At 37.6% G+C, this 14,586-nt stretch overlaps 1 protein-coding gene across 1 annotated transcript in view; it reads left to right on the forward strand.

The window, feature by feature from the left end:
• The window catches only part of LOC139749160 (uncharacterized), a 346,975-nt gene that overhangs the window by 109,045 nt on the left and 223,344 nt on the right, over positions 1–14,586 (forward strand). Inside the window, exon 2 of the mRNA XM_071662812.1 lies at positions 13,521–13,929. Within this exon, the coding sequence (XP_071518913.1) occupies positions 13,542–13,929 (388 nt within the window). The 5' untranslated portion in view covers positions 13,521–13,541. The remainder of the gene's footprint in view (positions 1–13,520; positions 13,930–14,586) is intronic.

Here is a 14,586-nt window from a genome sequence, read left to right on the forward strand (position 1 = left end):
AAAGTGATTGGTTCTCAGTGAATGTAGGTTTGCGGCAGGGTTGTGTGATGTCTCCATGGTTGTTTAATTTGTTTATGGATGGGGTTGTTATGGAGGTGAATTCAAGAGTTTTGGAAAGAGGGGCAAGTATGAAGTCTGTTGTGGATGAGAGTGCTTGGGAAGTGAGTCAGTTGTTGTTCATTGATGATACAGCTCAGGTGGCTGATTCTAGCTGCCCATGCAATAATGCCTGAAACCAAATTTCCCCTTTTCCCCACATCCAGGCCCCACACAACTTTTCCCTTGGTTTTTCCCCCGAAGCCTTACATGCCCTGATTCAATCCACTGACACACGTCAACCCCGGTATACCCCAAAATTTATCCAATTTACTCTAAAATTTCCCTTTCCCCCTTTCCCCTCCTGCAGTTCAGGGCCCCCAACACCAAAACTTTTTCACTCCATCTTTCCCCTCCAATAAAGGTCTCCCACTTCTCCCCCTTCCCTCCACCTCCACACCTATATCCTCTTGGGGCAATCTTTCCCCACTCATTCTCTCCAGTGCCCAAACCATTTCAAAACACCCTCTTCTGCCCCAACCACCTCTTTTTATTTCCACACATCTCCTTACCCTTACATTACTTACTTGATCAAACCACCTCACACCACACATTGTCCTTAAACATCCAAATTTTCCCGCACAACCACCCTCCCCGCCCCACAACTCTATCCATAGGCCCACCCTCGCAACCATACAACATTGTTTTGGGAAACCCCTATTCCCTTTAAACATACCCATTTTTGCTTTCTGAATAATGTTTTTCGACTTCCCCACATTTTTCAAGGCTCCCAGGATTTTCGCCCCTTTCCCCCCCCCTAAGATTCACTTCCGCTTCCAGGTTCCATCCCCGCCAGATCCACTCCCCGATATCTAAAAACCCCCCTCCAGTTTTTTTTCTTTCCCCAAATTTCAAATCCCTTAATTCTCCCAAAATTGAAATTTTGAACCCCCTTTAACCCCTTAACTGGTACCCTTAAATAAAAACCTTGCCCCCCCCTTTATTCCAAAAAAAATTTAAAATCCCCCCCCCCTTAAACTTTCCCCCCTTTTTTCCACACAAAAATTTAACCCAAAAAACCCCCAATTTCCCCTTAATTTAAATTGGCCCCAATTAAAAAACCCTAACCTTTTTAAAAATTTTTTTTAATATTTAAAAATTTTTTAATTTTTTATAAAAATTAAATTTTTTTTTTATGTTTACCGGGGGTTGGGGGGGGATGGTAAATTAAGGTATTTTTATATTTTTGCGGTTTTGTTTTTGGACGGGGATGTATTAAAACATTTTTTGTTAAAGGGGGTGGGTTTGGGGGGCCCTTTCTTTTTGTCTGTGCCCCTTGGGGCAAACCCCTCAAACGCCGGAGACAGCGACAAAAAAAAAAAAAGAAAACATTCTTCAAAAAACAACACCTGATCCACACATCCTCACCACTTCTGAAACCACACTGCTCTTCCCCAATCTGATGCCTGTTTCATGCCCTTTACCCTCTCAATCAAAACCCTCCCATATAAAATTTTCCGGGGGAAAAAAAAAACCAACCAAAATTAAACCCTTAAAAATTTGAGCACCACTCTTATCCCCTTTGCCTTTTGTACAATTTGGAAAAAATGCACCAATTTCCCCCAATCCCAGGCACCTCAAACCCGAGGGCATACATACATTAAAAAAACCTTACCAAACCCGTCCAAAAAATACAGTCACCCCCCTTTTTTAATAAATTCCACTGCAATACCATCCAAACCGCTGCCTTGCCGCCTTTTATCCTTTCCCCAAAGCTTTTACACCTCTTCCTGTTTTCCAAATCATTTTCCCTAACCCTCTCACTTTGCACACCACCTCGACCAAAACACCCTATACCGCCACCTATCATCAAACACATTCAAAAAAAAACCCTTTAAAATACTTTACTCCATCTCCTTCTCACATCACCACTACTTGTTATCACCTCCCCATTTGCGCCCTTCACTGAAAATTCCCATTTGCTCCCCTTTTCTTACGCACTTTATTTTCCTCCTTCCAGAACATCTTTTTATTCTCCCCAAAATTCAAAGATACTCTCTCATCCCAAACCTCATTTTCCCTCTTTTTTTTACCTCTTGCACCTTTCTGTTGACCCCCCTGTTCTTTTTTTTTATACATCTCCCACTCAAATTTCATTTTTTTTCCCCGCAAAAAAAACGTCCCCAAATTTCCTCCCCTTTCTCTTTCACTAATAATCTTCCTTCTTCATTCCCCCCACTCACTACCCCTTTTTATCAACCCCCTCCCCCCCTCTTCTCAAGCCTTAAAATTTTTTATTTTGCTTGTTACTAAGAAAACATATTTTTTCCATCTCCTTTTCCTTTTTTTACTTTTTTACCCACACAAAAAAACCTCTAAAAGAAACCCCCCCACACCCCTTTTAAATTTAAAAAAATTTTTTTAAAATTATTTTAAAAATTTTAAAATTTATAAAAAACTAATTAAGGAATTAAAATTTTATACGGAAATTTAATCATTTATTTTGCCTTTTTCTTTGCCTTTTCCTTGGCACCCAAAACCCCGGGACAAACAACAAAAAAAAATTTAAAAAAAAAAAAATTTTTTTAAAATTCCAGGGGAAAAAAAAAAACTGTTCCCCGCTTTTTTGAATTCACCCCGGGGGAAACCAAAAAATTTCACTTTATTGCAAAAACGACCACCCATACCCATTTTATCAAAAACCCCCCCAATAAATACTTTTATTTTCTACTCCACAAAATTTTAAAACCCTTTGCCCCCCTGGCCCATTGCCCCTTCAAAACCTTTTTTCCTCAAACCACTTTCCCCCAAACATATCCCTTTTTTCAACTCATCCTTTTTTAAACCCGAACTTCCCAACTCCTTCTTTTCATTCCACATTTTTTCTCAAAAATCAAATGCCTTTTTCCCCCCCATACCCCTTTCTTAAAAATTTTTTTTATTTTTCTTAAAACCCCTTTTTACCACATAACGTACATAAAAAACTAAATCCCTCCCCATCCTATTTTGTCCCCCTTTAAAAACCTTCTACTTCCTTCCCCCTTTACACAATCCAAAAACTCACAACAAAAAAAAATTTAAAAAAACTTACTTTTTTTTTTTCCCCCCCCCACCCCTTCCCCCGCCCCACAAAAAACCAGCATCCTCCCCTTTTTATTACCAAAAACAAAAAAAAAGGCCCCAAATTTTTCACACCACCCTCTTGCCATTTAATAAACCGAACCCCAAGTTAAATTCCTTAAAAAAAATTTTTCAAATCCACCCCTTTTAGCAAAAAATCAAAGTCTCCCATTCCCATTTAAGGGACCCTTTCCCCAATTATTCCCCATTGCATTAAAAACCCTTTCTTCAATCCCTAATTAACTCCTTGATAAAAAACCCAAATTCTCGTTTCTAAACACCCCCTTTATCTTCCCTCTTCCAGGTGCATAAAACAAAAATCCATTCTCTTTAAAAAATTTTCCATTTGAAAATCTCTAATCAATCTTCCCCTTTTAAATACCCCACTTCCTCCCTCGGTCCCCCCACCCTCCCCTACCCAACATTCCCAAACTCTTTCACCCCATTTCTCTTCAACATAGTTTTAATTAAAGCCAAAGCATCAGCTTCCTCTTATCAAAAATAGCATCTGTATCATTTCTTTTCATCATAGTTACATCCATCTACACACTTTAATGAGACACCCCCAATATGAGCCTCTGAAGAGAAATCCTCGCATGACTCTTTCTTATGTTCCTGTTTTTGGAGAGTAATGGCATAAAGCTTTCAAAACGACCCTCCCATTATTTGCCTTTGGAAGACCAAGGAAAAAGAATAGAATTTTTACCACCTGTCTCCAGGGATAATAAAAAAAAAATATTGATACAATATAAAATAAACAAAAAAGGTTAGCTGGAAACATCTTGTACCCAAAATTTCTCAGCACTGTATTTGTAAATGTTAGGAACAGTGGACCAACCAGCAAAAATTTTAATAAATCCTGTTAAATCCACAGAATGAAAACGATCATTTCGAAATGGACCCAAAATTCTGCGGGGTTTCTTTTCATACTTTACCGCATTAAGGTGCACACGCTGGGGCCCATAGGAACGCGAAGGAGAGATGGTCCAAATCATGTAAAGTAGGGGAAAAAAATTTAAAGTTTTTATTATTTGATGACAACAGAATTACTTGGAAGATTCCTCCCATGTAAGAAGTGAAAATCTATTACAGGATATCACCTTAATATTTTAAAGAGCTATACTTTTTTAACGAAAAGTGTTTAAGTAGCCATTTAAAATAATAAACTTCAGAAAACACATGATTCTTAGTGAGAAAAAAGATGATTTCTGTGAACACTGAAAATGAATGACTCCCAGCTGATTATAACTTTTTGACAGCAAATATTCTTTCTTGGTTTGAATGTGGTGTTTTAACAAACTTATCTGGGGAAAAGGCTTTAAAAAGTTTAAATTTAAAAAGAAACCTTTTTGTGAATTATTTTAAAAAAATTGGTTTTGGAAAAAAAGTTGTTTTAAACAAAATAAAATTTTTAAAAACGAAAAAGGAAATTTAAGGCATGTTTTTACGTTTAAGGGAAAAGGGAAAAAATATTGGTTTTGTAATGTAAGTTTCAAAATTGGTTTATTTTCCTGGGAATTAAAATGGGGTTTGAAAAAAAAAAGGTTTATTCAAGAGTTTTAAAGGAGGGGAAATAGGTTTTGGGGTAAAAAACCCCCTTGGGGAGTGAGGGCGTTGGTTTTGGGGTTTGGGGGGATACGGCTGGTGCTATTATTGAAAACTTTTTTTTTAAAACGTACTGGGTTTTTTAAAATTTTTTTTGAAAAAGTTAGAAAAGTTAATAAGGAAACAAGTTAATATCCAAAAAATTTGTTTAAGCAAATTTATTTTTAAAATTTTTTTTTGAATGAGAAAAATTTAAAGGAAATTGTTAAACAAGTGAAAAATTTTTACAAGGTTTTACCAAAAGTGACGTTAGGGAGAGAAAGTTTTTTTTCTTCCAAATTTAAATTTCCCCAGGGTTTTTTGTTTTTTTTTATTTTCCCCCCCATTTTTGGGGGGGTTGGTTTAATTTTTTTTTATTTAAATTTGGGGTTTTTGGAAATTTAAAAACCCAAAAGATTTTGAAAAAAGTTTTATCCCCCCTTTTTTTTTGGGTTTTTAAGAGTATGTGCCTCTCGTTAAACTAAGTGGGTTTTGGGATATCATATACTGTACTTCCTTTTGAATGAAAAACCACATCTTTCTTCTAGATGTTGTCAAATGCCTTTTCTATATTGAGAAAAAGAAATGTACATGGAACTTTACATCATGTTCCCATGTGTTGTAGAGTTGATATTCCTAGGGGGGGAAAATCGGTAAAGCATTCATTTATGATGGAAATCTTGTTGCTACTGTTATCTTTTTCTCCTCAGCTTTTGGTCTTCTAAAAAGAAAAAGTAACTCTTCCAGTGTGAGTTACAATGTGATACCTTGGTATTTAATCAATGTAATATAATCTGTGTTGGACATATATTTCTTTTGGAACAATTCTCAGCTACTATGCTGCTTTGAAAATACTTATCTACCTGAGCATGGTATCGCCCATATCTAAATCAATGTTTTCAAACAGTTGTTTTGTCAGAATGATCTGACAAAACAAGTTGAGATTGTTTTTTACTCCATTTTCTCTCATGCGACCTCATATTTCTAATAGCATCTTATTCGCTTTGGGTATGTGCAAAATTCCTTCAGAATAATTTCCTCCAGTCCACAGTCTTCTGTAGCTATAGTAGTCATTTTCTTTTAGAATCCTCAGTGATGCATATCTATGCCTCATCACCCTTCCTGTGACTCTTCACAGGTGTGCACCAGGTTCCTTATTTGTGTAAAATCCACTTCAGAATCTTTCCTAGTGGTTTTCATGCTTTTCCTATCTAAACTTTTTTATAGTGCTTGTTTCTGCATACTGTCTTTGAAGAACACTTGTTTCACCTTTCTTATTGAAGCTTGAGCCTTGTCTTTCATAGTATCTCCTTCACTTTCATTCCAGTATAACACACATTGTTCCTTTTGATTTCGCTAATTCCTCAGTGGATATCATCTATTTTTTCATATTTTATCGCTGTTTCACACATTAGTGAGAGAGCACTAGGAAACAGATAAAGAAAGATGCATCTACTGATATACATATATATGAACATACACGCATATACATGTACATATACATGTATATATAAATGTACATATGCACACATATGTACTCATGCACATATTTGTACTTGGTAGCCTTCATCCATTCCTGACACCACCCCGCCCCACAAGACACAGCACTAAATGCATGAAGGAAAAGAAAATAAGATAGCATTTTATTCTCTTCTCCTCCCCCACACCCTGCACCAGCAAGATAGTGGCGGGAGACAGACAAAGAAAGGCCACATCCACTCACCCTCATTCTCTAACTGTCATGTGTAATGCACTGAAACCATAGCTCCCTATCACATTCAGGCGCCACATACTTTTCTGTTTTATCCCGGATGTTTCACATCCCGTGTTTCAGTCCATTAATGGCACATTGACCCCAGTACATCACATCATTCCATTTCACTCTATTCCATGCATGTCTTTCACCCTACTGCATGTTCATGCCCTGATTGCTCAAAATCTTTTTCACTCCATCCTTCTATCTCCAATTTGGTGTTCCAGTTCTCTTTGTTCCCTCATCTTCTGACACATAGATCCTCTCTGTCAACCTTTCCTGACTCATTCTCTCCATATGATCCGACCATTTCAACACATCCTCTTCTGATCTCTCAACCACACTCTATTTTATTACCACACATGTCTCTTACCCTTTCATTACTTACTTGTTCAAACCACCTCACATCACATATTGTCCTCAAACATTTGATTTCCAACACATCCACCCTTCACTCCACAACCCTGTTTATAGCCCATGCCTTACAACCATATGATACTGTTGGAACTACCATTCCTTCAAACATACCTATTTTGCCCCCTGAGATAACTTTCTTTCTACGCATCTTCATCGCTCCCAGATCCTTCACCCCCTTTCCCGCCCTATGACTCATTTCTGCTTCCATGGTTCCATTTGCCTCCACATCCTTTCCCAGATATCTAAAACACTTCACTTCCTCCAATTTTTCTCCATTCAAACTTACTTTCCAACCACCTTGTTCCTCAACTCTGCCGAACCTATAACCTTGCTTTTATTCACATTTGCTTTCAACTTTCTCTTTTCACGAACTTTTCCAAACTCAGTCACCAGCTTCTGCAGTTTCTTACTTGAATCAGCAACCAGTGCTGTATCATCGGCAAACAACTGACTCACTTCCCAGGCCCTATCATCCCTAACAGAATGCATACTCACCTCTCTGTCCAAGACTTGCTTGTACGTCTCTCACCACCCCATCCATAAACAAATAGAACAGCCATGGTGATATCACACACCCCTGCTGCAGACTGACCTTTGCTCATACATGTCTTACACCCTTGATAAAAACTTCTCATTGCTTCTAGCAGCTTGCCTCCCATACCATATACTCTAAAGATCTCTTACAAAGCATCTCTATCAACCCTATCATATGCCTCTCTAGATCCATAAATGCCACATACAAATCCATCTGTTTTTCTATGTATTTATCACTCACATTCTTCAAAGCAAGCACCTGATCCATGCCTTTTCTCCCACTTCTGAAACCACATTGTTCCTCCTCAGTCTGATGCTCTGTTCATGCCTTCACCATCTTAATCGGTACCCTCCCATACAACCTACCAGGTATACCCAGCAAACTTATACCCCTGTAGTTTGAACATTCACCTTTATTCCCTTTTTCAATATACAGTGGCACTATGCATGTATTCTGTCAATCTTAAGTCACTTCTCCATGATCCATACTTACATTGAATATCCTTACCAATCAATCAACAACACTGTTACCCACTTTTATAATATATTCAACTGAAGGACCATCCACCCCCATCGCCTTGCCACATTTCATCTTCTGCAAGGCTTTCACCCCCTCTTCTCTCTTCACTAAACAACTCTCCATGACTCTCTTACTACACATGCCACTCTGACCAAAACACTTTACATCTCACACTCTTATCATCTGACAGATTTAACAAACCTTCAAAGTACTCCATCTCTTCTCTTCATCGCTGCCTGTTATTACTTCCCTTTTACCCCCTTACTGATGTTTCTATTTGTTCTCTTGTCTTTTGCACATTTACTTACCTCCTTCCAAAACATCTCTTTATGCTCCCTAAAGTTTAATGATACTCTCTCACCCCAGCTTTCATTCCCCCTCTTTTTCAACCCCTGCACCGTCCTCTTGACCTCCTGCCACTTTCTCTTATACATCTGCCAGTCATTTGCACTCCTTTCTTGTAAGTACCACCCAAATGCCTCTTTTCTCTTTCACTAGCAACTTTACTTATTCATCCCACCTCTCACTACTTTTTCTAATCTTCCCCCTTTCCACCTTTTGCATGCCAAATATATCTGTTGCATATGCCATTTCTGTTTCTTAAATACCTCTCATTCCTCATACCCCCCCTCACTTCATTTGCTCTTACCTTTTGCTATTCTACACTCAATCTCTCCTTTTATATCTTCACACAAGTCTCCTTTCCAAGCACACTCACTCTCACCTCTCGCTTCTCCCAGACATCATTTCCCATTTTCGAAAGCCTCTACGAATCTTCACCTTTGCCTCCACAAGATAGTGATCAGACATCTCACCAGTTGCCCCCTCAGCATATTTATATTCAAGAGTCTCTCTTTTTCATGCCTCTCAATTAATGCAATCAATAAATACATAATCTGATAATGCCCATGGCTGTCCCTCCTACTCACATACGTGTACTTGTGTATATCTCTGATTTTATACTAGGTATTCCCAATCACCAGTCTTTTTTTCAGCACACAACTCCACCAGCTTTTTACTATTTCACTTCATAACACTGAATACCTCATGGGAACCAACTATTCCCTCAACTGCCACACTACATACCTTTGCAGTGAAATCACCCATTACTAATACCCAGTCTCATTCACCAAAACTGCTGATGCAGTCACTCAGCTGCTCCCAAAACACTTTCCCTTCATGGTCTTTGTTTTCATGGCCAGGAGCATAAGCACCAATAATTACCCATCTCTCACCATCCTCTTTCAGTTTAACCCATATGTCTAAAATTTACTTCCTTATACTCTATCACACGCTCACACAACTCCTACTTCAGGAGTAGTGCAACTCCTTCCTTATCTCTGGTCCTCTCACCAACCCTGACTTTACTCTCAAGACATTTCCAAACCATTCTTCCCCTGTATCCATGAGCTTCATTTCACTCACCCAGTTTTATCCAGGTTTCTTTCCTCAAACATACCACCTATCTCTTCTCTTCTCATCTTTGTTACATCCACACACATTCAGACCCCATAATCTGAGCCTTTGAGGAGGAGGAAAATTCCCTGCCAGACTTTTTCTTCTGTTTCCTCATTTAGAAATTGAAATACAAGAAGGGAAGGGTATCCAGTACCCAACTCCTACCTTCTTTAATTGCCTTCTATGACTTGCTGGGAATAAGGAGGTAGAATTTTCTCCCCTACCTCAGGGATAACATCTATAACTCTTTAATTTTTACACATCTTCTGACCATAAGAAATACTCATTGCTACTTTAGATTTTGTTTCATCACTTCCTCTTTTAGATATATTCATTGTGGTGTCTCATTTGTGGACATAGATAAGAATATTAGAACAACTATAGTATTGCCCACCAGTTTTTCAGTTGACTAGGATCATCATTAATTCTTTGCTGTAATCTTTATATTGGATCCAGCTGTGCTACATTATTGTAATGACCAGAACCTAAAGGGAGGGAGTTTTATTCCTATGGGATCCCATCTCTTGGACGTCTACTAATATACAACCTTTTAGACTTTGTATGATGCCTTATATCAGCTTATTCCATTCATCCAACATTCATGTTCTATAATTGTGCATCTTTACATCTTGTTTTAACAACTTTCTTGTTGAATCTCAAGTTAAGCCCTATGGTTGTTCTCTTCCTACATCTTTCAGAGAACTGTGCACTTTCTCCATCATCAATCTGATTTAAAGACTTAGAAAGTTATGATTAGATCCCCCATCGCTTTTCTCTTCCACGATGGATAAATGTATGGCCTCTGGCCTTTCCCAATGACTCAGTTCTTTTAATTATATTACTATCTTTGTTGTCCTCTTCTGGACCTTCTCTGTTGGCTATTTGTGCTTCTTTAGACATATTGACCAAAGCTGAAAAGTATATCCAAACTTTAGCCTTGTGTGGGATGTGACCAGCTTGCTGAATTTCCTTATCCAAGTACTTGAATACTATGTTAATATTTGCTAGCAGACAATGTCTCCTTCACTAATCTCTTGATATAGGACTGGCAACAGGTTAGAGATGATGGTAACCTCCAAGTCCTTCCCGTACGCTGATTCCTGCAACATACATCCTGCTTAATGATGTTCATATTGAGGCCCTCTTTTGCTGTGTCCCATCATCATTACTTTCCATTTTTGGGTTGAATTTCATCAAATATGTATCAGACTGGCTTTTGCGATCATCTAAGTCCACCTTTTAAGTTGATGCAATTATCTTTATTTTTACTTTCCTCATGACCTTTGCATCATTTGCAAACATATTATTGTTGGAGTTTGTACCTTCTGGCTGATCATTTACTTAGATCAAGAAGACTAACAGTCCCAGAACAAAGCACTGTGGCACTTCACTGGTGACCTCCATCTACATTGAAAAGGCTCATCTAACATGTTTCCTCTGTTCGTTTCCACTCAAATAATCTATCTGTTAAAAGAGTCTCACCTTTATTCCTGCATGGTGGACAAAGGATGGTACATGTAGACTGTATCCATGCTGGCTCACTCATTTTCTGTATAGATTAGGCTTTCTTTTTGTATATCTGTAAATGTCTTTAGGCCATATGACTCCTAGAACTTGTATTTCTTTTAATGTCAGCCATAACTTTATGGTTATCTTCATATAGAATACCATCAGATGTGCACTATAGACTTATGTAAAGATTTCTCCCTCTTTGTCTAATTCATCTTTCTGAGGTGACTGCATGTCAGCAAGGTCCAGCTTAAGTGGACCAAACTTTAGTGAAATTTTAGTAAATTTCATTTCCAAGATTTTTTTTTATACATACTCACCATTTCTTGTGGTAGCAAGAACAGATGACTGAGCCTTCGAGGAAAAACTCCCCTCTTGGCCCCCATCTCTGTTCCTTCTTTTGTAAAAGTAAAACTAGAGGGGAGGATTTCCATCAGCAAGGTCCAGCTTAAGTGGACCAAACTTTAGTGAAATTCTAGTAAATTTCATTTCCAAGAATTATTCTTTTTTATATACATGCTCGCCATTTCTTGTGTTAGCAAGAAGAGATGACTGAGCCTTAGAGGGAAAACTCCCCACTTGGCCCCCATCTCTGTTCCTTCTTTTGGAAAAGTAAAACTAGAGGAGAGGATTTCCAGCCCTCCCCCAACCCCCCACCCCACCTCTTTTAGTTGCCTTCTATGACATGCATGGAATATGTGGGAAGTATTCTTTTTCCCCTACCTCAAGGATAATCATTTCCAAGATACTTAAGTTTTACTTCCAAATTTTAATGACATGCTTTCTGCCTATCAAAGAATTTCAACAAAGTTTAAATGTGCTTTTTGCCCTCTTCCACCACAAAGTCTTTAATGATGCTAAGGTGTTTAATCAAAGTGATTTATTAGATTTACCATAGCCTGAGTTTGTTTGGCACTTGTGCCTGTAGAATGTGTTTATTTCAGCAAGTCAAAAGTCATTCACTCTCCGTTTCTGTTTCTTTCTAATTCCTATAGCTCCCAGAACTCTTTTATCTACTCATATAATCTGTATGTCTGGTTCTTAGTTTACAGAATGCCATCAATTGTGCCCCTGTAGACTTTTGTAAAAGGTCCATCTCTCTTTCTTGGATGAATATAGTATAACAAGGTTCAGATGGATTAGATTAAACTGTAGTAATATTACACTCGCTTTTATTTAGCAAATCTATCAGTTTCTCATCTTGTTTGTTCACTATATCTTGTAATAGTATTTGATTTTGGTCAGTCAATGAGATTACTTATTTTATTGATTATAGATTAGGTTTGAAAATGAAGCTAAATAATGCATAGATTTCATGCTCTTTAAAATCACATTGTTTTTGAAAAACTGTTGATTTATCTCTCTTTCCAATGTTGTGCTCAAAATGAATATGGAATGAAATTGCATATCCACATACACATTTGTTTGTACATCTTAGAATATGTTCATTAGTAACCAGCATTGTTGAATCATTTCAGTCATAATTGGTTACTCATGTTCTCAGGCTTCAGTTTAGGCTAAAAAAATTGGGGTTGCAGCATTCCCTTATAAATACCTTTAAACTTGTGTCATGAGCTTTAGCAACTGATGATCAGTTTTAGTAAGAGCTATGAAATTAATGAGATTTGGTCAGAATAATTTTCATCAGGTTTCTGTGCATAATTGGTAGAATTTTGGGAAGGTTCCTGACTTTGCATTTGATTACTACCTTTGTTACGTGGGTTCTGCTGAAATTCGGAGGGGATACTCATCAAATTTCTCGTCTCATTTGAGTAGGATTTGATTTATAAATTCAAAGGTACATATTCATGTACATCTTAAGCCTGAGTTTCCTGTTACTAGCTCCACTTTACTGTGTTGTGTTGAAATTTGATCAGTATTTTGTAAAATTACCGTAACATTTTCAGCTCCTTTTCAAAGATTACATGACCGTTTTTGTGTATTTGCATTCATACATGTTGGATTTGTATTGGTCTTTACAAAATTACTAATTTTGTTGATATTCAACTCAGTTTTTTAATAAGATAAGAAGCCAACTTATGCTTCATTAATCACATCTTATGAATATCCTGAACTCTGATATATAAGTGGTTATGCAAGCTTACATTAGACTCAGATCACACTAACTGGTTATGCATTTTTGGAAGTTGTAGGTATTACTGACAATTGTGTTGCCATGTAACATAGCCCTCTAGTTTTGCTTTGTGTGTTGATGTCAATTATACCTAGTTTATAGCCACAACATTGTAGTGTGGCATACTCTGTGTAATGAAAAGTTGTAATTTAAAACAGTGGATCACAGTGGATTTTGATACATACTGTTGAAGTGGACAATTGTTTCCAATAAAATCAGACTTGAAAGAATTCTTCTTTGCATTGTTGAAACTTGAAACCAGGAAAGGTATAGTAGCACTTGATATTGCTCTTTTCAACACACACATCCGTTCTGGAAATAATGAGCATATGATTTAAGAAGTATTCTGTGGTTATGCATTAATGTTTCCAAGTTGTTAGAAATGTTGTCCTTGTGTTGAGCACATCGCTGTCCACTTGTCATTGCATCATTTAACTCTAGAAAGTATTTTACAGAGTCTAGATAAGCTTATTAGTATGCCAGGCAGAGGCCAAGCAAAACTCAAGATTCAGAGTGACTTGCCTTCCCGCCAAGGAGATTTAGGAGGGTGGGTTGTAGATGGAAAAGACAGAAGCAATATGCTGGGCAGAGGTAGAGGAAGAGGAAGAACAGAGTGCAAGAATCCAGGGGACTTGACTTCACTTCAAGTCCATTGTGATAGTGATTATACAAGTTTTCAGTACCAGATTAGTGAGCTAGACAGTGGCAAAGGAAGAGCGAGGACCAAGATTCAAGAATTCTCGTCTCACTGTCCAGTACAGCCTAGACCATATTTTGCAGGTACTGTACACAGTATCATGCCAGGGAGAGGACGAGCAATGGCCAAGAACCAAGGAGAGACACTTCGCAGACCTGGACAGACCAGTAAGTCAAAAATTTTTGGAAAGTCATTACAGGTTGTACCTCTTTAATCTGGTGCTCTGTGGGCTGGCACATTTTGAAACTGCCGCTATTAGTTATTAGTTTGTTGATCTGATAGCAGCGCGAAGGTGCCAAAATCTATTTACACTGTAGCTGAGCTAATGAACAGTCCCATTAATTTCTTATATTCATTGTATTTTAGCCCTTCAGGATGTCATCCAAGAGACCAAGAGTTACAGAAGATGGTGCTTGTGCTGATCATTACCTATGCTTGAAAAGGTGGGGCTACTGAAAAAATTAGATGAGGGAACTTCTTTAAAGACTTTGAATACCATGAGATCAGATTGTCAACTGTGTTTGATTTAGGGATCAGTTTCTGTTTACTGGCATTTTCTGTGGTTCACCAATAGCCAGGTCCCAAGATTGTCAGATTAAAGAGGTATAACATATACTCACTTTCTCCAGCATCTTTCATTTTTAAGAAAGTATAATTAAACCTGTGCACTGCAAAGAATTTTTAAAGCATTTATGACATTAGATAAGTAAAACATGTATCAATTCTTAACTTTCCTTATCCCAAATTCCTGAAGAATGTAAATGAAAAAGTAGATGGCCATTATGAATTATTTTTCCTGGAGGACAAACTATGAAGGAACTAAC

This window comes from Panulirus ornatus, chromosome 6 (genome assembly GCF_036320965.1).
Source record: "Panulirus ornatus isolate Po-2019 chromosome 6, ASM3632096v1, whole genome shotgun sequence".
Lineage (NCBI taxonomy): Eukaryota > Metazoa > Arthropoda > Malacostraca > Decapoda > Palinuridae > Panulirus > Panulirus ornatus.